The 27,911-nt window shown below is 33.5% G+C and overlaps 1 protein-coding gene across 1 annotated transcript in view; it reads right to left on the reverse strand.

The window, feature by feature from the left end:
• LOC126865696 (autophagy-related protein 16-1) overlaps positions 1–27,911 on the reverse strand; it is a 601,739-nt gene that overhangs the window by 17,535 nt on the left and 556,293 nt on the right. The window contains exons 8-11 of the mRNA XM_050618511.1: positions 19,511–19,631; positions 11,495–11,674; positions 10,183–10,267; positions 9,638–9,784 (exon numbers count right to left, since the gene is read on the reverse strand). Of these exons, the coding sequence (XP_050474468.1) occupies positions 9,638–9,784; positions 10,183–10,267; positions 11,495–11,674; positions 19,511–19,631 (533 nt within the window). The remainder of the gene's footprint in view (positions 1–9,637; positions 9,785–10,182; positions 10,268–11,494; positions 11,675–19,510; positions 19,632–27,911) is intronic.

Genomic DNA, 27,911 nt, shown 5'->3' on the forward strand with positions numbered 1-27,911 from the left:
GCTGCCAGCTCCTGGCACGAAGGGACCTAGGAATGGGAAAAACAGATAAAGAGCTCACCGGTGCTTGCCTTTCCGAAGATACGACGAAGATAAATGACATAATATCGTGCCGGACTGGCCGATCATTGCCCCAGAAACGAAATCGAGTTAAGCGAAAAGAGTGTTACGGGGCAATTGATCTCTGACGATGCTTCGTTACGCTGGGCGACAATGAAATCCGTCTGATACTCATCAGGGAATGCCAGGAAGATTGCTTTCCTGGCTGATTCAAACGGTTAGGATACACGTGTACGGTATACGTATCGACACATTCAGCCAATATAATGTAATCCTTTTTTTCTTCATCCGACATGTTTACCGTCTATCTTCCCTCTTCACTGTACTGAAGGAAGAATCGCTGAGTATTCATTACGCCTTTTGGTCGCCGTATTCACTGACGGCTGTGTTTAATTCCTTGGTGATATTGATTCCTTACTTACAATTACTCGGGAACTGTCGATAAACGGAACGATAAAATATGCGCCATTCGAAGAACTAACTTCACGAATCAAGCTAACCATCTGGATAAGGAAATACCTACTTTTGTAACAACAGCGTTACAATGATCACTGGACATCGTCATATTTCACAAAGAAGCATAATAATAATCGATCGGAGAAATTTATGAATACATCAACTAATTACTGTTGTTGAGTTTACGACATCTGTAAATATTTACTCGGTACGGTCGTAAACCATCGCCATAAATCATTGCCCCGTCTCGCTACCGCGACTTTCAGCATTATCGGCAGCACGCTTATTAAAGGACCAGCGGTTGAATAAGAGAGCAATGAGCGTTAAGGCGGCTCACGGTATTTAGGTGTCCGGTGGTATATTATATCTGTATAATTAGGAAGACCCAATAATTTCGGCGTGGCTAGGGGTACTCGATTAATACGTGGTCTAATATTAAACTGTTGATCGCAACCTCTACCTACCAATCAGAGAGTACTGTCTGAAAGTGGACAAGTTTCCAGAAATGGTATCAACTAGAATCTTGACTTTGCCTTATTAGGAAATTTTTGCAATTTGTTAAATTCATTCCAGCCATCGTATATTAAAGCAGTCTCAAGTTTTTAGTTACCTTGATGCATAGTCTATAACGTTTAACTTTGTAATTACTCGCTGCTGCGTGTGCTAGGATAATATATTATATACATACTTTTTTTTAGGCATTCGTAGTTGAAGTATGGTATGCATGGCTTGCTGGAACGAAAAATATCAGGTTATCCCAGCGATATAACTTGCAAGAATCTCGAAATCGCTACTTAGATTTCTCCACTTATCACGAAGCCAGTTTATGTATGGAAGCACCTAATTTTCGTCTTCCGTTGATTTATCGTTTACCACTTACGATTTTGTTTTATCCTTGTAATCGCGGATTTATTCGAATATTTCAGGATGAATTATTGACTGGTATATTTAAGTAGAATTTTTCTGCTGTGGAGGTTAGGTCTTCTTCGTTTCTTCTTCGTTCCTTCTTCTAGTATCTTCTTCGTTTATTTTGAGTGAAATGAGATATTAACTTCTCTTTATTTATCTGAGACTGCTTTTATTCTGTATAGGTAAGCAGTTGTTGCGAAAAACGTTTTTTTCAAATGGAAGTGAATGATATAAAAATAAATATATTCTCGGATGAGAAGTATTTTATTAAATGTTCAAAATGATATACCTGCATTTATAAAATCTTTCATGAATTTTTAATATTTAATAATAGATATTAATGGTATAAGCAAAATGCACAGGTATTTCTTTTTCCATTTGTTTCTTTATTATAGAAACAATAATCATTGCATTGTGTTCTATATAATATCATAAGAACCACAGGCTGTTCTTTTACTTGCTTTAGAAACTATTTATGTTATGCACTGTTTAATAGCAGCTGTTACTATATATGTACAACAAGGTATGACAATTATTTTCCTGATTATTACAAACGTTAAAGCTGCTAGATTCTGATAGACCCCGCTTACTAGTTACGAGTTAATTTCAAATAACGCATTAAAAATGAAAAATAGTTATTAACGTGCTATAAAGGTGTGGTTACTAGCATTATATCATTCCATATCGCACTGCTTATAGTAAATAGTTCATTTTATCATTTTCAGTGGGTATATGCGAAATGTACTCACGAATGCGTTGTAAATATACAAAACCATAGCCTTTGGCAATAATAACGGTAGAGGTATAAAGTAAATCTTCAGATAATGTTGCTGACAAAGATTGAGATAGGAATTATTTACTTTATATTCATCTACTCTTCTTACACGTGTGGACATTTATGTATTAGAAATATTTCACGAGATATTTTAACATCGTTTGGTATTAAATATTTTCACTTGATTTATCGCTTCTGGTACTAGTTTTAGTTGGCAATCTACGCTTTAGAATTCCAATGACAAATGTGTATGTAATCTATCATGATTCATTAGCTGTTATAAGAGGTGTTTCTGGTGTTTCATGCCAAGGCCGATAAGTATTTGTTACTTATCCTTTATTCCAAAATCTTACGATTAACAAGCCACTATGAAACAATAATAGTCCCTCTTTAAAGAAAGAGTACAAAATTTAACCAAGAGCTGCAAAGGATTACCATAAACACGTATTGTTTACGGGTATAAACGATAAAAAGAGGTAAAAGTGTGCCATCTTTGTAGTCGAAGGACCGTGGTTGATACCAATACACGCGACGCAGGTTGTTGCAAGAATATAAGAAAGAAGACACGAAATACTTGCAAAAACCCATGAAATACACTAATCGAACTACTTCCTTAGGGGTCCAGTTATACCCTCTAACTATCGCGGTGAGCCATCTACTCGTAAAGTACAAGACAAAATCGCCATAAATGCGTGCGTGACTGAAATATGGCGCAGTAATGTTTATGAGATGCTGTTACTTGTCAGTTACCGCTGAAAAGAATAATAACCCGTGCTGTTACCACGCCTGGCTACGCACTTATTTATTAATAACAAGTTACACAAATCAAGGTATCGCTGGCTTCGCGGCGGAATGATAGCCTTTATTCCCGCTGCTCTTCGTGCACGTGGGAAAACCATTGTGCCTTGGTTTGAGCACATCCTTCCATTTTCCGCATTCTGGCTGCTCGAGTTAACGACGTTTCGGGTTATTTTGCTTATCTATACTTTGCGTTAGCGCGTCCTTAGCTACGCGATCGATGCGATTTTTCTTCGATGGAACCAGTTATCATAAACCGCGTGTTAGCCGCGCCTAAGCGAGTTGCTTTATTTGAAATGTAAATAAGGATGTTATCAATTTTAGATCATTGATTATCGGATAGAAAAAATTTCGATCAAACGGGAACGCGGCTATTGGTCTTTTTCTTTTTTTCAAGAACTTTTTACGTGTCAGATTTTATTGACGTAACAGTGAATGTATTCTGACAGAATTCGATAATTAAAAGATAAATGAGAATGATTGTGAGACATTAGGTACTTTAATTTGTTTGAATTCTTCATTTCGATCATCATAGGAAATTATACGCGATTTAATTTGATTAAATTACAAACATGCATATAACTCTTTATTAATAGCGAGGTATGTAGTGAGGTAGTAAGTTATGATACGAATTTAATCAGAAGAACATTATTGGCGTCGACTTATACTGTATTTATTACATCGCTTTATAGTTCATAAATTACTTAATTTAAAGCAGAAAGTCCTATTAATAATACTATGCACGAAAATTGTATTGGATCAAAAGATGCAAGTAGAATTATTTATTAATGTCGAGAAAATCGAAGATTGTACTATACTATAATTAATTATATAAAACGTTTAAGTATTAATGAAAACAGTCTCGGTGTATATCAAGGAAGTTTTCAATTACAAAAGTACCTTAACAAAAACTCATGATCTTTTAAAGTCTTATACAGGGTATTTTATGTAGCTTTTTCCCCTCTACATGTGAATATTTTACTACCGTGACACTTTACACGTTTTTCTCCTTTATGACATTACATCATTCTGCATAATATATCCTATATTCAATAACTGAACTTTTCTTCATTAGGAATTACCAACAATCGATGCTTTAATTTCACAACTTTAAGAATAACTCATTATATTTTAAGATCTACGAGATTTGAATAAGATGCCCGAGGGTTGCCCGACTAGCTTCTCGATTTCCTTGACAAGGAAAGCGAAATCGAGAAAGCTCGTTTTACTCTTCTAAAGCTTGTTTTACTCGAGTAAATCTTGTACAGCACTGCTTTAAATATATCTCTTATGAAACAGAAAATAATATTATGTTGATCTTTTATTATTATCTTCTCAGTAAAGATAATTTCGTAGTTACAAAGGATATCGTTTTATAGGTAAAGATTTTAAATAATGAATTAAAAAATATAGATAAATTTTTTTAATTAATGGAATTACTACGAGTCAAAAAATTTCCCAGAAAATATATAAAAACCAAACTCAATAATAAATATTGGAAAATTAATTAACAGATTAGATAACGAAACTAAATAAATGTTAATTCCAGAGTATAAAATTCACAGAAAAATATTATATTTACCCTAAACAGCATCAAGCATTCCAAAATAACAACTGCTATAAACGCGAACGTTTCTTTTCCAAACTAGGCTACATACTAAGAAGTAGAACGTTCAGCGAGAACACAGGAGGCAGTCTTGAATAACGAAGGAAAGGTTTTATATCTAACCATAACCCCTTGGTCTTTTATCAGGACTGGTTCGCTTGGTATTTTTCCTATCTCGGCGAGGCAAGCCAGATAGCCGACAAATAAGAAGAGTATCGCTCGCAGTAATCTGTTAACTTTGAATCTAACATGCAGTTACATATCCATTGCAAGGATGGTTTGCGTGTTATAGGATTTCGCGAAACGGCCGAATCTCACGCGTTATCCGTGATAGATACGGTTACGTGTATCTGACTATCGAGAGCGCGCATTAAATACAGGATTGTAGAATCATTGCGGAGCGTACGCGAAGCTTCGACGCGGACGAAGGAGGCGGGAGGCGATTGTAAAAGGGCGAGGCGCTTATTAAGTTAGTGCCGGGGATTCCTGAGCGCGCGAGTACGCGCCACAACGTATGAATTACACGATCCAGCTTCGTACGTCCGACGATCATGAGAGAAAAAGCGGAGGGAGGAGAATACGACAGAGAACGAAGGTGATGAGGACGACTGGAGGAGAAATGACGACGAAAGATGACGCTTCGACCGACCCCAGCCGCGGCCGCGCTTCGTCTATAGTGAAAGTAATAACAGTGAAACGTGCGCATACACCGGCAAAATCACGCACGCAGACCAACTCACTGGACCAGCTTCTACGTGACTGGTACTTAAGCTATTTTTCGATACGACCGGTACTTAGGTGCACGCCGGACTACACAACCGCCCGCTGGGCTCTCCCATAGAAACCACCACCGAAGATCTCGTAGCGTCCTTGGGAAGCTCGAGGAGGCCGAGGACGAAGCGGTCAACGACTAAGAAAGGGGAAGGAAGGAACGGATAATTGTAGAACGGGCCTCGCGATATATCCACCGTGAAATTCGAGTGAAAACGATCACACATGCGCGCCACCACTGAAGAAGAAGCGGATAGTCCGCTTTCGTTTTTCTCATAGTCCCCTTTCCTCTTCCTTATCGTGACTTTGTCTCGATGTTACATGTAAGGATTGCAGGATATGTGGTGCATGATGTTACGATATCAGCGGAGATTGTTTATAATTTTTTAGATCGAACCTGTTTAATAGACCAACAGAAAAAGCAAAGACATAATGGCAATGGACAGGAGGAACACGAAAGGAGAATTTCCTGGAGTGGATTATTTAATTGCGATCAAGCTATGTTTTAGACTATAAGTATAATTCATTGAAATCTGAGCAAGTTAAAAGTTTCTTGTAGTATTTGCGCTATTAAATCTATTGACAAACAAAGCATATTTACGAAACGCAATTGCAAATTTAATAATATGTCGATAACTTTGTGTAAAAGCAAAAAGCTGATATTTTATCAATAATATTCGTCTATACAATTATAATAGAATGGCTACAAAAAGTATTCGCACACCATTGTATCTATTATAGCCTTCACATATCAATTTCGATTATGTTCAAGTATATATATACTTATTCATATATACGTAAACATGAAAGAACATGATAGAAAACTACTTCATTGGAAAATAAGGGTACAAATGCAAATACTTGCATTGCGATCACAATATGTCATTATTTGATAAATAATTAACGCACACCTCCTATATTTTATACAACACCTTTTTTGTTTTCAATCTCACGTACAAATTGTGGTACGGTGACTCCCTTATCACGCATATTTTATTATACGAAAAATGAATGTTCGTTCGATGCGACAGTTTGAATTGCGGGAGCGGTGGCTTGAAGAAGTTGCTGGCTACCAAGCTACCGTATAAATTTGCGATATCGCGATGTATCCCCCATATATATATGTGTGTATGTGTGTATACGTATATACATATACATATAATAATATATAAAAATACTATGTGCACAGAGGGTCTAACGTAAAATGGGCGGGGAGTGTCCACAGATATACATGTAAGTAGAGAAGTTGGAGAAGGAAATCGGGTCACGCCGAGATATTTTTCTGCGTCTTTCCACTTTACTAGGCGAAGGTTAGGGGATGTAAGCGTTCGAACGTGTATGCTCTGGACTAAAGAACATACATACACAATTTCTCTCATCGGCGATACGTATGCAAAGCACTGGAAGGTGCTTGCAACAATTATGAACGGTTTGGTGATTCTGCACGCAAGCTTAGCGCGCATTCGAGTCAGGACGATCAGAGCCGTCAGAGAAAAATGAGAAAAAGACAATGAAAAGGAGCTGAAGAATGATGCTATATACAGGCCTTGATAGCTTCGAATAGAATGATTACGTAAAAATGATTTTTAGTTGAACGTTAATGTGATTTTAAGGCTTGCTTATTCAAATACTCTGCGTCTCATAACAGAATTATGAAACCAATCTAAAATTTCCAATTGAAGTGCTCGGAACGAGAACCGGTCAACTCCACTATCGGAAACTTCACAGTATCAACTGTCTAGCTAACAGTAAGTTCTCCTGTAAAAATTGTTTAAACGTGTAAAGATTATATTAGTAACACATTTTTCACGAGAGATAGTGTGACTAGTAGTGACAGCTTCAATAGAATTTCTTCTTCTTCAGTGGAGTTGTCAGTTTCTTGCATCGAAATTAAGAATAGATAAATGAAAATCTCTAAATGCAGGTTTATTTATCAAGAACCATATAAATAACGAAGATTATAAATTCAATATACGTAATATTCATTTACTATCTGTATCAGTTTGTGGATTTAAATTTGGACTAAGATTTGGACATCATAAGTCATTTTTCGGTACATGTTTTTTTGCTAATGAAGAAACATCTTCTAATTTTGTTTTTATCTAATAGGTAACGAATATTATGTATACATCTTCTCTATAGACAATAAAAGGATAGCCGAACTTTTTTTAGGTGAAAATTTGGAAAACATAAATCAGTACTAATGCTGCATTTTAGGAACTAAGTGATTTTTACATCTGGGAAACTACATTATCTCGATAATCAGAGGTGTCCTAGTTTTGTAATTAGCAATGCGGGATATATGTAGTTAGAATTACTACTACACGGAAATCCAATCTTTGCAAAAAAAAAAGAAAAAATAAAAAAGAAAATAAAGGCTCTTGCGCCGAATCCTTCGATTCTTATGCAGTTACAGATTCAAGATATTAGATCTAATAAGTTCATGACTTCCTGTTATGTAGAGTTTACAGCTTTGGTACTACATCCACTTCTTAGAATACCAATGGGCAATTAATTTAGAACATTGAATAAAATTTAATCTAAATAGTTATGAGTGTAAAAAATGGTGGAAAATTCAGACGTAATTTGCGAAGGTCCACAGCTTAAGGACTGGTTTAGTAGAACCGATCGATCGACAATAATTTTAGCAGCAAATTGTGTAACGGTATCGATACCAGTGCATGGCCTCCCGTAAAATAAACGCGCGATTATTTCCTAGTATGTTTAAATAACGTATGGAGGCGATTTACGAGTTTTCTGCTTCCAGAATGTAGTTTCTAGCATCTTCAAGTTGTCTTTATTACAACCATAAATTGGGTGCTACATAGAGTAGACTTACCAAAATCGTACCACTTAAAATATATTACGCTGTATCGCCCATTTAGTGTTAATTTTTATGCAAGCTAATGTTGGAAATTAGAGTTTAATGGTTGAGGATCCTGCTATTATATATGTTTAACTTCTTCCTAAGAGCGAGTTAATTTTTTGCGAGGAACCAATCTTCTAAAACTATTGATATTCAAACACGTGTTAAAAATATGTAGTTTGTGCTAAGAATATTATGCAAGTAATAAATACAAAAATTATTCAGTACCTAAGAATTAATAAATATTAATATTTTTAATATTCCCTTACTATATCTAATAGTTTGAAATAAATTATGAAATATTTCATTTAAAAAGAGGAATGGTGTATATAATACTACCTATATTTTATAATACTAGTTTAATAATAATTATTCAAATAACTCAAGACTGAAAGTAGTCATTTAGTTGTCGTTGCCGAATTAACTTTTTGTACCGATAATATGAAAATTTATGAATTTTTCTTCGAGATAAGCTTTTGAAACAGTTATCTATCTTATACAGGAAACGGTAATTAGAGTAATGAATAAGATCGTGTAGAAACACGGTTGGTACGATTAATCGTAAACCTAAGTTCATTCGATTAAACCAAACACAATGAAATTAATGTAACTGATTATACCGTACAGTTTGAATTGGTAGCATGAATCACCAATCGTTGCTTCAGGTCTGTGTTTGGTTACTACATACGTACTTGTATGATTCAATTAGGTTCATTTCTGATTACGCGATTTGATATGAATGGTTGTAATCAATATGGGACTGATACAGAATACTAATATTCTCAATGATACTGACTTATAATTTCAGTTTTTAGTATATTTTAATATTACAGAAAAAAGGTACAAAACTAGTTCTAAAGTTTATGAAGGTGTCCTCCAAATAATTCACATATTCACACAATACAGAGTGAAAAATACTTATTAAATATTCTATTACGTATGATAAGTGAGTTTAATTAACAAATTTTCTGACAAACGAATATCCACCATTTTAATATTCATAATACAAGTATAAATAATGAGTACATAGTATAAACAGTGAGAAAAAAGAGTGTTTTACATATTCCCATAAATTTCAATCACCTAAATTTTCATAACAAGATTGTAAATTTGACTGAACATATATATCACTGTAGTTCATGAATTATTAATTGAAAGATTTTATTTTGCTTAAAAATCAAACAGTACCACATAAAATCATTAAATATTCTGTTACTTTGAAGTTATTGTATTTAATTGTATATTATTGATTTTGTAACAGTTATGAATAATATAACTGAAGTATTTTACAGCGTAATAGTATTAAATAATTTCAAATGATGAATTAAAAAAAGATGGGACTAGATTTGAGTTAGTAGCATTGATTAAGCATTACTAATTATGTAGGAAAGTTACTTACGAATGGTTTTTCAGCACAGTTTCAATCATATTGGTAGTGACTGACCAAATGAAAACAGATCCATCCGAAGAACCAACCGCTATGTATTGGCCATCTGGACTGAAAGTTGCTCTCGTCCAATCAAAGCCGACTTTAAACCCATCAGCACTGAAAAATAAAGTAACGCACGTAATTAATTTCCTGTTTCATTCGGAAAGATACTTTAATGCAACGATTTCATCGAAATTAAATGTTTGTTGAAATGTATTTGTGTTATTAGATATTAGTGTAAGTACGATACTACATTACTTTGCACATAACTATTAAATTGAATAGTTACCAATGAAACGTAAAAGGAATCAAACATTAAAATCTTTGAAATTCTATGAAACCGAATAAAAAATTTAAAATATATTTAACTGAAGATGCTTTGGTTCGAGTCTTGATAGTTCAAATTATATAAAATTGTACAAAATCGATCATGTAACAGGCCCGTTTCTCTACTTCTGCATCCCACTTTGTAAGTCGTGTAATGTTAAATAGATTCATAATAAAATTATACTCACCTAAATGATCCAATGATCTTCTTCATTCGTAAATCAATGAGTTTTAACGTATCGTCTCTGACACAGCTCAGAAGGTAATTTGCATCTGGAAACAAGCAGGTGCCGCTATTTGAATTTGCATGTCGTTAATGTTAAAGTTAAATTGGTTGTGCTAATACGGTTAGCAATACAACAGCTTGTCTATTCTGTTTGAATAAACATAATCGCTGATTATGTTCTGATTGCATTTACTTCATGCCGTGGTGAAGTTTCCGCGGTGTTGCTCTATTATTCTAATGGCGACAAAAAGAAGAAGTACGTAAGGAGAGGAAAAAATACGTTTACTACGGCTTGAAATGCACTGAGATGCTAAGTAAATAATTCCTTTTCGAGACGCATAAATCTTATGGGGAGGCGTTCGAGAAAGGTTTCATTGTGAATCTACCGGCCACATTTCCTAAGAAATGGTACATTATACTTTAATGGAAGTATACATAATGTATTACGTTGAATGATAAAGGAAAACCATTAAACTGGCGCGATGTAATCGAGCAGAATTCTACAGTCTCTGGCAATATCGTTTCATTCGTGTTCTATTCTCGCTTTTGCCGAAATTAATGAAACGCGAGCTGCATATTCCCAAAGAATTCTTTAATAAGTATGACAACCTAACAGATGTTTCTGGATATGAATATTTCAAATGTCATCATAAAGTGTTCAGTGTTCATAGAACAGACAGTTCTCAAGTGTTCCCTCAACTGAAATTGTAACCGCACTTGGTTTCCTTAGAACATTTTACATTTTGTCAAAATAAATTGTGCATGATTGCTTGTAGCTTTTTACCAATCAAGTAATTTCATTATTCCAAATTTATAAGAATCATTGTCAATTCTAAAATTAAGAAGTTTTTGCAACAGAATTGTAACAGTTTCTTTATTAATTTTAAATTTCTTTTAAAGTAATTTATGACAAAGTATTTTAAACATTGTTTAGATAAAATAGATGCCTCTAACCTTTCTTAGATTTTATTCGTGGGTCTTTTTTACAAATTTAAGCTTATATAAGATAATCACTCGAATATTCCAATTACGTATTTATAGCGTTAAATAATGATGTTTGGGTATTTTTAGAAACCTTGTAAATATTTGATGTGCATAATTCAGAAAAAATATGATATATCTTTTCGGTGACTAATTAATAGCGAAATAATCACCGACAAAGCGTTACCAATAACAACGACGTTCGCTTCGTAGAAACAATTTCAGGAATTAGAGGTCATAACTCCATGACAGGAATGGAAAAGTTATACAAAGTATCTGAAAAGGAAACTTACCGCGAGATAAATCTAACGACGTCACTTTCCCTTCCAATAAAATATCATTCGAACTGGACTCGGCTCTGGTGTCCCAAAATCTAATTCTCTGATCGAAATGGCCGCTAATTATTGTAGAACCAGCACCATCAGAAGTTACAAGATCGTTACAACTGGAACCCGCAAATTTTGTCTCTATACCTGTAAAACAAAATTCAACTTACATCAAGTATCTGTATGGAAAATAAATTTTGTAAAACGTTTATTTGCTAGAAGTATTTTATTAGATTAATTATTTATATAATAAAAAGTTATTACACATATGATACACATTCGAATAATAATTTAACAACTGTACCTATGAATATTTACTGGACGATAACTTTTACTATTTTGTGAATCTATATTCGTGATCTTGTACGTTTCATATTTTATCTAGAAGAATTAATAATTAAAAATTTGCTTTTGCAATATTTACTGCATATGTATGTACATTGTAACGTATACTACAATACCCTAGAAAGAATAGACGCAATCGTTTCTACATCTGAAATTTCAATCAGATCGTGTATTTCTGTATTCACATAAAATCTGCTTACGTCGGTACACCTAAGTTGACGGGCATGATGCATCGCCATGAAGTAATTGGACCCAGTAATTCCATCTTCACAGGAAGCACAGTGCCTCAAGCGATATCAATAACCGACGCGACGTATCGTCGCGGTAAGTTCGACAAGCCAATTGATCGGCTAGTAAATCATCTTTGATTTAATATAGATCACCATTGACAACGTAAAACGGGCACTTCTATGTAAAATTTGCAATCGTACGAATGAACAGTTTGGGCATAGTCAGCTGTTTAACTTTATTTGCGATTTCCCCGTTCCAAACCCAATAACTGACCATTGAATTCTCGAATAATCTTTATCATAAGACTTTATTATAGATATTTAAATGCAAATTTAGGTAAATTTTTTGAAAGAACATATCGATGTCGTAAGTATAACACAATATATGTATATACTTTGCCTATTTCCTTTGAATTTCCTTATGCAAAATAAAAAAAAAAGAATAGTAAATTTGAAAATATGTGTAGAAATACGTACATAAATTAATTAAAAGAAAAAGATGTAAAGAATAACTATACGTCGTAAATAAGTATTAGACATTGTATCCAAGAAAATATGGTATAATATAAAACTAGTATAATTAACAGTAGCAATTATATTTCCTTTGAGACATATGGTCTAATTCATATAACAAATTTATTGAATATAAAATTAATTTATAACCTCAATTGATTCTTTGAGAATCTGCAATAGAAATTAACTCTTATGTTTATTTTACTTTCTCCAGTGATATATAATTATAATTTACTTTGATAAAATCAACTGAATTCTAAATTCTTATTATTTTGTTACAGCACTCGCTGATGCGTAAGTATTAATTGCACGTTCGTATACATTTACGCGAAGTTTATAGACACATTTTATGCCCTTTGTATCCGTTTCCTCCGTTACACGTTACAAACAGCAACAGTTTCCGGATTCGAGCAACTGAAGTACAGTCTAAAGTACCTAAGCGTTTCTCGTCGTCGATTCACTTTTCCTGCTGCTACCCGTATTAGCTGAGAAGGGTTCTCAATGGATTACAGTTAACTATAAACGCGAGTTTCCGAGCGCTTTCAATCTCGCGAACACGCTCTCTTTTGTGAGTTTTTGAGGCTAATCTACATTTCTAACGACTTGTGTCAAGCAATTCATCTGCCATAAAAGCATACATATGGTATAAAATGATTTCCAAGAATGAGTAATGGATCTTTCAGATATAACCATGAGCGAATCGCAAAAAGTTATTAAAACAGGAAACAAATTACTCTCTGCCAGCTAATGACGCCATTTATCATTATTCATCAATCGAAATTTATTAGAATATCTACGATAACTTAACTTAAAAAGTAACGAGGACGAATTAATGAGCTTTCGTTTTTGTAAATAAAGATAGAATGATATAAATTTGCTATATAAATTTAAAGATAATATTGAGGAACCAGTAAATTTCGAAATAAATTATTTCTTGCGTCCCATAGATTGGTACTTTAAATAATGAATAAGCATTCCTAGAATTCCCTAACAGAGAAGATATAAAAAGTTGAACACAGAATATACGATACAAAACTTGAATCCCTTATTTACACGAAACTACATTAGTCTCCGACTTTATGGTATATCAAATATTCTGAATGAAACAATTACTATAATCCATTTACCCATTATCCTAAAATTATTTAAGGCGAGGAAGATAAGGAAATGATACCACTTTAAGTGATAAATCTTCATCTCTCTTCCCAGATATTCTGGCTCTGCTAACTATTTGCTGTTTATAAACAGGAATATTCCAATTAAAATGGAAGAAACGCAGCAATTGTACCCGTAAGCTGGTGCAGCTGCGAAACATTAACAAAACGATAGGAAGAGTAGCGAAGAGGGATAGGTAATAATCCGATAGAAAACAGCTGATCCACTTTAAGCATCGGTTTTTGTCTTAAAGCGTCCTGGCTAAACAATAATTCACGCTTAAACGCGCTTTCAGCAACGCCGTTCTCCATTGTTCGCTCCTTGCGTAGCGAGATTTATTTGCGCTAAACTTTTGTACATCTCTTCCACCGTCGTCCGCCTTTCTGTGATAGCACCGGGCATGGTTTTCACTATTTTGCCCGTAGGACCGCGTTCACAACAAAAGCGTGAGAACCCTGAACCAAAATGAATGTCCGGCTTGTGTCTGTGTGTATCAACCTGCCCCCGGTTCTTCTATCTCCGCCTATGTGAAATTAACTTGGATTTAACTCGTGAAAGTGTACAAATTTCGGCGAACGGTTCAAGTGTGTCCTACTGGATTTACTAAACCAGCTTTATATTTATGCGTGTAAAGAATATATACGACAGAAGAGAAGAAAGAGGGGAACGTCGAATTGGAAGAGAAAAAAGAAGAGCCCGCACTAGTACGCTTGCGCTGTTTTTGAAAAAAAAAAAAAAAAAAAAAGGATTGAAGTTTCGCCTTTCCACGTTTAGATTCATCGAGTGCTCGTATCCGCTTGGGACAACTTAGCAAAAGAACTCCACTTTTTGCGTTGAACGAGTACACGATCCTCCGTTCCAGTATTGCTGTACAGAGTGATTTCAGAATGACTGGGATTATCTGCAGAGTTTGAAAGTACACAGAGACAGCGGTTGTTGGACAAACGTGTACGTAATATGAGTGATATTCGCAGATTTGGGGAAAGATATAATAAGTCACAAAAAATAAAATACTAATAAAATAAGTAAAAATAAAATAATAAAATTCGATGAGTATTCAAATATTTTCATGAGCCGCGGTGTATTAAATCGAACTCGAGATCGAATTTGGGAATTGATGTTCCAGAAATCGTGATCTCCCTCGTGTCAGTTTTATCGCATTGCTTCGATTCACCTTTATCGTAAAAAATTATTCGTTCCTCCGTTATGCAATCTCACCGAAACTCCTTATATTTCCAGGGAAATTATGTGAAATAGGATTTTTATTATCGGATTGATGATTTAGAAAGGGATAAGCCGATTATTTACAACCGTTCGAAACCGATCGTATCCCGAAAAAGAAATACAGATCGTAGCTGAAGATTCAGCAACGGTATATAGCTAGACCCTTGCACGTTTTCAAGCCGCGATCTTTACGTGATAAGCGGTGCTTTGAAGAAAGGGGCAAAAGTGATAATTTAGTGGCGGGGTGAAAGTGGCTATTCGCCGCGGTGAAGTACAGAGTAGGTGAGACTCTTTCAGCAAATAGGGGCGACTTTAAAGGGTACGAAAAGTAAATTGAACGAGGTGAATGGACATGATCAACCGATATGAAACGCGAACCAACGAAAGGCATGAATAGTTTGCAAATGTATGCAGAATTTACAATTCGATCCCTATGGACGGTTGACTAATCTCGTGAAACCATATCATTCGAGGAACCCCGTTCGAGATATCGATTTACACTCTGGTCAACATTGCTACAGAGGTAGCCGAAGTTGTGGGTGATGTGCGGCCCCCAATGGTAGGTGGAGTTCTATTGACAAAGGATACACGATGTAGCCTGCCGTGGATGATAGTACACCGGTCGTATTAATTTGCAAGATTCGACTGAAGGATCATAGCGAAATTTACCCACAGTTGCCGAGATTGTTGCCACACGACCTGTCGACAGAGAACTTGTAGGTAAATGATCGAAAAGAGACTTAACTGTTACCGTGGAATACTCTATCCGTTATAAACATTATAATTTCGTTCTAAAATTAATTGCATGACGTAAAGTCTCGTCAACAATGGCTCGTAAAAATATTCGGGCACCTGTAGAAATTTTTTATGAATATATTACGTGTTATACAAAATTATCTTTATACGTAATGAGGCAGGATTATCACGGTTATATTGGTAAGGTTTGAAACAAATCTGAAAACCTACATAGAAGCCACACAGATAACGAAAGTATGTAAAAAGACAAATGTGTAAAAACTGTTTTAAAAATGAAATCTTTCATGGAGTAGAAAAAGAAGAATATGTAATCTTTTGAAACTTTGCAATGGGAAGATATGTCAAATCGAGAGATAAGAGGTGACATCTAATAAAGAAAAAAAAAAATAAAAGGAATCATGTATTGAAAACATTATTGAGCAGAATATTTCTCACCTAAACGGCTGACAATTGCCGCGTGCACACAAATTGATATTATAGATAGAAACTAATGGCTTTATTTCTATGCGATGGTGGTTTCCGTGGATTTGTTGACTGTTCTGGGTAAATATTTGAATAATAAATATATCATGCCGAGGCATTTTCGTCGCTGCACCGCGAATATATTTCATAATGATCCTCAATGAACGTGACAGGATCATAGCTTTTCACTATTCCCTTAATCGTTTTCTTTTTTTTTTTTTCTTGAACCGATAAAAAATTGCATTACTATCTTCTTTTGCAGAGATTCTATCTGAATATAGGAAAATTAGTGACCGTACAGTAAAGTTTGCAATTCCTCTTTTTTGCAAATAAATTATACAGAAGTATCCACATAAACTTATGCACGCATCCAATACAATATCGTAAATTGCAATCATTTATACAAATTCGAATCTAGAACATGTATAAAACTTGACGTGTTACCTGATTACGTTGCTTTCATTCTTTAGAACAAAATATCAGGGAAAATTCAAAACCTCCTCGCTGCTTTAGGTGGAGAATAAAACATGAATATTAAAAATATTACGTGACGCTTCTTTTTAATACAGTTCGAAAGAAAAAAGAGGAAAATAAAAATCAAATTTTCTTGCCAACAACGACACGTATTATACATCTTCGTTAACGGTCTGTATACAAGCAATTTGCATTTCATTAAAATTTTCGCGCTAAAATATTCAGTTTAAGACACTAGGCGATTCGCCAAATAATCTATTCAAAAAACTTTGCAAACTTTTATATTAAAACCGGTGGAACAGAATTAAGGCTGTCTCGTTACATGCTGATCTAAATTAAATTTCTTCTTGTCGGAACTTCCGTTTAATCGTTCGTCCCATCTACCTTGAAAATGGGCGCATTCATCCTGCATGAATTTACCAATTTCTTATCGAGCCCTTTTTATCGAAAAACATCATCCGTTAGAGCCGTCACTGATCAAGAACAAAAGCTCGTCTGCCGACAAGAAAACTGCAGGTTGAAGCAACTTCGAAAAGATTTCGCTAACTGCTGATAAGAACGTTATCGTCTTAATTAATCTCACGAAGTGACGACGCAACGAAAGATCACTTTTATTCGATCCTTTTACGAACCAGTCATCTTCCAACCGAATATATTAAAAATCCTTAAGAAGATCCCAAAGTTCGAGCATTAAATTATAATCAGTGACGAACTACAAGCGAAATAAAAATAATATGATCCGACAACTATTATGGTTATTGCGGTGAAGTTTATATTTGCTTGAAAGTGTGTAAAAGTGTTTAATGACTTGGAAGGTCGAAGAATACTTTTACGCAACAATTGAACGTTAAGTTTATATTAGGTCTAGAAAAAATGTTTTGTATTTTTAATTCCACACTTTATGTATTTTATGAACAGAATGTATCGTCATTCTTAAACGTTGAAATATTTCCAGTCGCTGAAGTATTCTTTAGTAACATCAATAACTTTCTTTCCATTTTTCGACCGTTTTTGATTCAGTAATGTTTGTTGCTTTTGAACCTCGAACTTCTTGCAGTCACCGATACGTAGTCTGTGGACATTTTGGCTTGGAGCCAAAGTCTCGTTTGAGAAATCTTTGGTATCACTTCTTACACGTGACATTGTTACTACTTGCAGGAATAGAATAATCTTAGCAGTGTCAGTAACATTTTTATGTATTTTTCACTATTCTTTGATTTTAAGTAATAGCTATAACCATAATGCTAGGCGCAAATCACGCTATAAATTAAATAAGAGTATTATAGACACGCTAAATGAGGCTCTTTTTATATTCAATAGAACTTTTTATTTTTTTACATGAAATAATCTCTCTTTTATGTATCATAATCCGGCAAAGTTATCGCACAACATCGTCGACGCTATTTTAGATTCCTCTATTACGGCAACGTTATGCCTCCTGATGATTCGAATTAGGCGTGTAATGGCTTTACGGGCGCTCGTAAATAAGGGAAAGCAACGAGAAGATGCCGAGAATCGAATATAAAGGTGCGAGGAAATTGAACTACCCACTTGCAAAGAATTTTTTATATTAGTAACCGATTATATTAATATAACGAGACATTGTAATCTATTAAAACGTGTAGAATTAATTTATTGTATCAATTTATCCATAGATTATTTAGAAATATTTTAAAATAATTCAATGCTATTATATACTTAAACTGAAAGTAACACTTTACTTTTATATAAAATATAAATATTAAAAATTATTATATTATCTTATATATTCAGAAACCATAAATTTAGGCGCAAATACGTGAATACAACAACTAGTAAAAATTGTTATCTTGAGGATACTTTAAAACGCGTATGATTAGAATATTAAACCGTAGAAGAATTTCAAACGAAAACAATGATAATAGTAGTTCTACATTCGCTCGCATTAATTTCACGCTTTAATGGTTGAAGAACGTATATGTATATATATAATGTTCAATTCTATGACCCGTTCCACTTGTAGTGCCTTATTTTTATTCCACTACGGATTAAACTAACAAGATCTAGTTCATGTATCAATAACAAGGCAATATCGCAGTACTTCAAATGTAAAAAAAGAAAAAATACATAACTATCTAAGAAAGAAAATAGGCAATTACGTAAAGAAAAAAAAGAGACAACCATTCATGGAGATACTACATGTTATAATTGTAATCGTAGAAATCAATTACTTTCTTCAAATTACTACAATATTTCTACGTATCCATACTTCTATCTACAGGTAGAACTATTTAACCAATTTAACTAATTGATAATATAAATAATGTATATAAGAACTAACTAAATATTAGTATATTATACAAATTATAATATAAATAATATAATTAATAGAGTGCACCCTATTAATTAATTCTATTGTCATTTATAGACTCTGTAATACGAGACAACAAATAATGGATTAAGTAATTCATCTCATGTTTCTACGCAAACCTACAACACGGTGATTGATTTTACAGTCGTTAGTAAACTCTGTAACAGTCGTTCAATTTTCTCAAAACAATTCGTCCACGTACAGTACAGTTAAGGGTGGCCTCAAACTTATGGCTCGTAATAGGCGTACATACAAAGAGGCAGAGTCGCGCACCTTTTATTGTCCCACGACGCTAGTAAGTATATTAGCATTATTCATGACTAATGGCAATAATGAGGAGCGTGATTACTGGTAATGCCGTACATTATTTTCTGTCTATAGCGCAACAACGTTCTGGTTACGGTTAAGGATAAGAGTGCGCCAGTATATTGTGTACGCTAAACGCTTGCTATTTGTTTGGCACTGGTTACTTACACGCTTTGCTACGCAGGTCCCAAATTTTTAGGGTACGATCGTAACTGCCAGTAACTACTTTTGAAGGCTCGCCAAGAAACTTCGCCGCCATCACCTTCCCACAGTGGCCCGTTAGAGTGTGCTGAAACAGAAATGGGAATGTCGTTTTGGAACATTTACCAACTCGTTCCGCGTGATAATAGGATCATTTGTAATCTACGTGACGTATTAAAAATGATTCGTAGCAATTGGATGCTTGGATTCTACTGGCGAGCATATTGCTGTGGTTCTGAACTGTGAAAAGTTCTCTTGATAGCATGAGTTATGGAAAGTTATCTATTAAATTCTGTAAAGGTACTTTTTTTTAACATGGAATACTTGTAATTCTATGACTACGAAATTTTTATGCCGAAAAACTCGTAGCTTTTTCATATTAATGGTTTGATAAATCTATTAACTGTCAGCTTTTTTTATATGTATAAAACTTCTATATAATTCTATAGATTAGAATTCTTTTAATTCATTTTCTATTATGAGTCAGATTTTAGATTTTTTGTAGATTACATTTTATATAACATTCTGCAACTAAACTCAGTTAAAAAATATTTTTCGTTAATCGTTTGATTTAGAAAGGATCTTTATATCTGGGGATTGATGCTACGAAATTTGTACAAATCTGTATATAGAATACGTTGCTTATTAATATATGTGTTGCTTTATATAACTACACAATAAATGAAAGTAAGATACAAAATGGAATTAAACTTAAATTTTGTGTAATTTTATTTCCCGTGAAATAAGAAACATGTATAACTGATTGAAACTGTAATGTAAAATAGATATGGTATGCACTGTATGCAAGGTACGACGTAATTTATGTTGCAACCGAAGAGGTTTACAGTGTATACCAGGTTTCCTTTTCGAGGAAATTGAGTTTGAAAATCTGAGTACATGCGACAAAGATGCTTCGGTGATTCTACATGTATGTCACTATTAGGCTTCGATGTAATATACTCTACACTCTGTCTGCATCAAGCTGATACATGTTAACAAGGAAAGCTATGATTGATCAATTAATAAAGTCAATAATTTCTTAACGTGCTGGAATATGTTGTGAGATACTAGGAATATAATGCATCGCTAACGTACTAGGAAATAATACATCATATACATGTAATAATACAAATCATATTTATTAACTGAATAAAATAAGTAATTAAATAAAATCAAATAGAAATAGCATGAAATTAATAAATATGAATGAAATATATAAATTACTTCTGCTAAAATAAATTGAATTTCTAGCTAGGATCGTATTATTGACACAGATAGATTTTTTTGTATGTATTCTCTTTACTGAATTCTATTTACATGTTAAAAAAATAAAACAAATATAGCATGTATATCGATTTCTGGAATTATATTAAAAGAGTGTGTGTAATTGAAATACGATAATTTTTTATCAATATTAGAAAATTGGCTAATGTAAATATAATTGTTATAAGATTCTAATAATGAGTTGTTTCAGTTTAGATTTATTAGAATGAATGCAATAATAACCATCGTAATTCATAGTTTAGTCAATATAGACATTTATAACTTAAATAACAAAAATATATACGTATTTAAATGAAACGATAATATAATACGAAAAACTAATGCGAATATGGTTACAATATTTCAATTGTTAGTATATCCACGTCAATCTCAATTGTCCAGTTGCGTGACTTTGATTAAATCAATGAATACGCTTTGAAGTTACGTGTCAATATTCATATTAATTTCGGTTAGTATCCTAAAACATGATCTAAATGCAAAGCGTATTGATCATTTTAATTTCAATATATTATTATTGCTTATTCCCTTGCATCGTAGAATGAAATATGTATTGAGGTATTTAAATGACATGATGTGAATTTTCATCGTAAATTTTACTGCATTATAATACAGCCAGATTGCTAGTAACATTGCTAAAGCAATCCTGAAAAACTTTTCATAAAATCACGCCGCATCGTATTAAGAACAGGTATTTATAGATAACCAGTTTATAATGAGGGAAAATTATTATAACTACGGATAATATATATTTTATGAATTCAAATCTAGATAGCCTATATGTCTATATTTATATATATATTTCGTTTTACATAAATAGTACAGTACAAAATGGTGTATATAATTAACTTAATCTTATGAGAAATAGCCTCTCCAATAACTCAATTACGAAAATAGAATATTTTGACATTATCGATATATTAACGTTTATGAAATAATTAAAATGTAATAATAATACCAATGTATAATAATTTGGTAATTATGTTTATCAGTAATCACTGTATAATCAATTCGTTCCTGTAAGTAAGAAATATCCCGGATATGAATGAATTATAAACACCAATTATTAATTCATTTTAGTCATAAATGTAATCAAATTGAATTGCTTGTTGCCTTACTCGTGAGATACGATACATGTACATAACACTTTCATTTATATTATAACATTAATATATATTTTATAGTACAGCACTAAATTTTTCCAATCATCAAGAAGTCAATAATAAAATATCTTAATACACTAATTAATAGCTCTAAATAGTACACTAGAAATATTTTCTAAAAAACTGAAAAAGATCAGGACATTAAAAAAATAATATGTAAAGTATTGTGTAAAATGTAGTACAACAATAGAAGGAGAAGTTTCCTCAAGTAAAATTCAGACAAGAATAGAGTTGAGGATTTTTTCATGTACATAGTTAACTACTTTAAGGAGTTGGAGAATGTGGAAGAAAAATGTTTATTTCAATCTGCTATTCTATAAAATATATCAACCCTGTGTCAAAAATCTTTTCACGCAATTCTGAATGAGTTTTCAAGTTCTTGTACATTCATTTCCCCGTCAATTTCTATTCTGATGTCTGACCATAATTGCCGTGACTACTATTGACGCTTACCCGTTACATATACTCCTTTCAGAAGCCAAATTGACTAATTCCACATTTTCTAAGTTTCACAACTTCAATATCTGGATACGTGACTAGTATCGAGCTTTTCAAAAAAAGCAACTGCTTTATTTCTATAAACTTATTTGTTTTCAGAAAACGATAAACAAGGATAAATTCTAAGGGAATTATTATATTCAATGCAGTTTTCTTTATTATTTAATTTATGAATCTAATAGATACGGCTAATATCATGTGTTATAATCACATCCTTTCAAACAGCATATTCTATCCAATTTATCGAACATGCATAATTGTAAAACGATCTCTAAGTTATCAAAGTGTACGCTTTACGAAAGCACTTTACTTTTCCCTCGCGTACTTTCATCCCATAGAACTGGTTATCCAGAACTTCCGATCGAGATAGGCGCGTGAATTATAAATATAGTTTGCTCACTAATTCATTTGAGAACTTTGTCATCGTCCAATAAAAATGTCACCGTGTAAAAGTCGCGACAACGGTCGGCCACTATTTTCCATTGACGCCTCTAAACAATAAAAGAGCGAGATATACAGGCTAATAAAGTTATCCGACACACATGGCCTGTCCTCTCTGCTTCGCCGTTTAATGGTGAAGAATTCAAGCGTAACGTCGACAAGGGAAACACGAACAACTGGAGGGCTGTTCCAGGGTACGGGGCGCCGTGAAAAAGAAGAGTTCGCCAATTTTAAGGTACACGGGCGTCGGGGGCTCTTGAAAAATGTCCTAATGTAAATTAATGGGCCAGAAGTTTAGCCAGAAGGGCTGTAACTTGAAAGAAACACAGGTAGGAGGGCACCGGCACCCACCTACGTTATACGAGTCAAGAAAAGAACTTTTTCCACGGAAAGAGGGCAAAGGGAAAAGAGAGAGCGAACCGAAAGTATACTATAATCCCACGTCTCGAGAAGTTGGTCGAAAGTGCAGAGGTGAGTTCCCCGTTTCTTACAGGAGCATCAAACGATCCACTGGATTCTCTCTTCCGATTGTATCTTCCGCTCAATCAGATCCGAATTTACGATTGCACGGTCTTTTGCGATGTTTATCAGATTCAAATTTCTTTTATCGTCTTTCTTCTTCGATAGTGAATCAAATAGGCAAATTTTGAGGTAATCTCGAAAAAATCCAGTGTAGAAATTTATTGTCTTAGAAATTGACTGGTTCGTTTTAAATTTTTCTGGAGATATATAAATTACATTTCTTAATATATGGTTATGCAAAAGGTACAAAAAAATGAGAAACGCATTAAGTAGGTACTAAGATAGATAGAGATCTTAATTAATCGTATGTCACAATCATATCTGCAACAATGATTACGACGTCATAAAATAAATTATTTTAACAATAATTTTAGAATTTGTTTATAATTTATAAATACTTTGCAGCCTGCATCAAGAAGTATCTTTCTAGAAAAGAAGAAAATTTGACATAGGTATATACAAGTTTCAAAAAATATATTAATCTTATAGTAAACTTATTGATATATTTAGTGAAATCAGAGGATCACGTGAAATTCGCTAAAATTCGAAATGGCAATAAAAGATATAAAGGACACACAAATTTATAAGCGTGCGTGCATTTTTTAACATTTATGAATAATAGAAAAAGACACAGTATAGTATAGATACAAACAGCAAAAACAAAGAAGATATCAGTAATGTTCCGTATTAAACTAGTTGCCGAAGACACAAGTTCTACAAATAAAGAACTAAACGTAACTTTGTTTCAAACCCAAGAAAAACCACTAGAAAAGGTAAAATAAAATGCCGATTTCACGGTAAAACCACTGGTTCGCGAGAGGTTAACTTTATATATAAGAACATTACATGGCTTTTTCCAATCGCACGATTCAACGTTCGAAGTGATTTTCCTCTAAGAAAATCACAGGGCATCGGTGTAACGATTTGCCAACTGCTTTTATCGTTGCAGTTTTAACTTTAGTTCGATTCTTTTCCTGCACTGTGCATAAACATGAAAGAAGCGAAGAGGTATTCAAGCATATTGCATTCGAGTATTCTTCGCGTTTCTGTTTTGTTCATGTAGCAACAATACCTGTATGATTTATACAACATTTCAATGTAACAATTAAAATATTTTTTATTTAATAATATTCTATCGACAGCAAGCAAGTGTCCAAATATTTTCGAGCGGTGGTCTACGTAAACTCCTCTCTTTCTCTTCTTTACGCCTGAAAACACGAAATCACACGTTATACATCGTTCTTGGAAGATACAGACCAAGATTCACGAAATGTAGGTGATATCGTCTTTTTATGGCGAGCCTGAAACGGCAATGGGAGACGTGTACCAGATGCATCGTTGCAATAAAGGCATAAACTCTTTCGTAGAGTTCTGTCGGAGAGTGAACCGCCGGCAAGATTCGAAGCAGAAAGAGGAATACTGCGAAAGAGAAATAGATGGACCTTCTGAGTTGTACGAAGGTTCAATTAAAGTCGGTAAAAACAGCAAAGAAGAACCTGGTAACCTTCCTGGAAGTAACTAGCGACCTCAGTTTTACAACCAGTACGTTGTCTTCGTTTTTAAAGCCCACAACCGCGAGTTGTATTCGTGTTTTGCCACTGTAGGCACCTTTCAGGTTCTTCTTTTACATATAAAAGTATGTGTATACAAAGGTATAGCGACAAATTGCTGTTTTTGAGTAAACTTTGCACTTCATTGGCTTTTCTCTAAGATCGTGTTATTTAGACAGTTGATCCTACGAATGCGTATTACAAATAAAATCCATATCTTGCATTTTTGAATATATCATCGATATATTAGAAAAGTGAATGATTCAATCAAGAAATTTAGAATTATTAGGATAATAATCAGTTGTATATGGAGACAGATCTGACAACTATTATTAGACTAACTATTATTCAGATGACATTAATGGAGGAAGAATTTTTCTTTGTTGGTGGTTTGTATTAATTTGACCAAGCAGTTTTTCGTTTATTTTAAATAAAGCACCAATTTTTATGTACAAAAGAAAAACTCTGTTATACGATATATTAATTATTTTTTTCTATCATCTTTCATCATCTATCCAATAGATATGAATATTGTGTAATTTGTATATTTTGTATATTGTGCTTAGTTTTACTGAAGAAAATTAAGAAAATTACATTTCATACTTTGAATACATCAAAGTAATATGATACGCAACAATGAATCAATTTCTTTATGGTTTAGCATTCATATCTTTAGGGATAATAAAGAAGATATTGTAGCATACAAATATGAAGACTAAAATGACATCGTACATCGTGAAACTAAATGAAAATAGAATTTTCTTTTATCTATTTCCTAGCGATGATTCCCTTGTAATGGTTTATATTCCTAAATTTATACAATTTGTATAACATGTAAACATTTCTATAATATATATTTTCACCCTAATTTTATTAGAAATGTTTGATTGAATAATATAGAATGCGATTTTTAAACTACTCTATCATTACAAGCCTGTTTATATTACACTTTACTCTAATTATAAACATTATTGGTACTGATGTTCAAATTTAACATTTTGAGTACATAATAATATTATAAACTGGCGTAAATTGTTCATACCGCCATTTGATGTATGTATAGCATTAAAACTATCTCATAATTAAAATAGATATAATGTTTCCATAATTTCCAAAATGTTATTGATTATGGAACAATTTCTCTTTCCATTCTACCAGCTATTTGATATATATGAAACATATAAATACGAATTATAGTGGAATGTTTCTAAAAATAACAAAATGTTGTCGTAACTAATTTATCATAACTTTGGCAATTATCATTGAAATAAATCATCCATGTCACAATTATTATTACTCTCACTTTAGAAAACCTTCTCGTACTTTATATAATATTTCTAAATAAAAATGGTCAACTGTACTTTCATCGATAATCAAAAAAGAAATCTAAACAACCTCACCAATTAACATAAGACAAGATTTTCCACTACAAATCGCAAGAAATCTACTGAGAAACATATAGCGAAACGTAACTCAGTCGACCACGGGAATGCGTTAAGGATGTAACCGAATCCATTCTAGTTTTCCCAAAGCAAAAATATACTTTACTCGACTACACAAAGTTTTATCGTATCATGTATCGATTCACGTAAATCGGCTGTTGTTAGCTGCAAAACAAACATCGGCAACTTCCGCGGAAAACATCTCAGGTAAGACACGAAGGTTATATATGCGTTGCTCTAAGCAAAGTTTACACATACTGGAATACTAGCCAGGCGAGCGCCAAGCGACGGTTCTATAGCGTTCTCATCGTTTTTCACTGCCACTTCGTTAGTACAGCACGGCACAGAGTGTTTCCGCGAAGCGGAATTCCGCCGCCTTAACGTCCTATCCCATAATTACATCCAACTTGGCCGATGGTTTGGGTTTGATTGGCCGAAGGTTGTCGTAGCCACGCTCGATACTTGATGAGAAGACCGAAGGAGGAAGAATCGTGGCCGCTTGGTCGCGTGCAAAAAGATCCGATGTACACGTGACTTAGTGCGCCATCATGAAATGTCGACCAACGACACGAGATATCGCCGTTTTATTGGTTTTCCCGGCCGAAGATTATAGCATGTTAACCTGTTACATGGACTTTTACGCGGCAAAAACCGCCCGCTATAAAGTGACACCGTATAAACCGACAAGTGAATGGTGAATAGCGCACATAGTCAACTGGAAAATCAAATTAATTAGAGGCCAAGAGATGGGGTGGGGATCGAATTAATAACAGGATCGATAAATTTCCGTATGCGCGCGCGGTTATAGATATAATACATGCTACGAATTACTAAACAGGACGTTTTAAAACACTTTATGCGCCGTAAATATTAGTGAAAAGGTATTCGTACAGGTAAGTATTCCAGACGTTTATACTGTAAATGTTAAATATCTGTTTGATAATTTAGTGGATTTGTCGGCGTATGTGTTTCGAATTTTATTCAATGTGTAACTTGGTGTAAAAGGAAGACCGAGTCAATCTGTTTATTTGATGTATGTTTTTAAGAATTTTATTGAGAAAGGTTGAAAACATTTGACGTATGCGTGCGAACATATCGATATGTTGTTATTAATTGCATATATGATCACATATATCATGGATTTATTGCATTTAATATATAATTTGCAGGACTTTATGTTTAATGGATGTAAAAGAGGATTTATAGTTTGGCATTTGATATTTAATAGAACAAAATCGGAATCTCTTTGAAATTTTCTGGTACTGGATGGTAATACTGATCATTTGGCATTCTTGTATATACTAACAATTTTCATCGTATCCTCTCCTGCTAATATTGACAACTGATTTCGATATAAAATGACATATATACAATTCAACATAATATATTGATTAATTATAATACTATACTAAATAAATTCAGATATTCCAAATCAGAGTATAATAGCATGTGCATGTAAAATCATTTCATT

The sequence above is a fragment of the Bombus huntii genome, chromosome 5 (assembly GCF_024542735.1).
Source record: "Bombus huntii isolate Logan2020A chromosome 5, iyBomHunt1.1, whole genome shotgun sequence".
NCBI lineage: Eukaryota > Metazoa > Arthropoda > Insecta > Hymenoptera > Apidae > Bombus > Bombus huntii.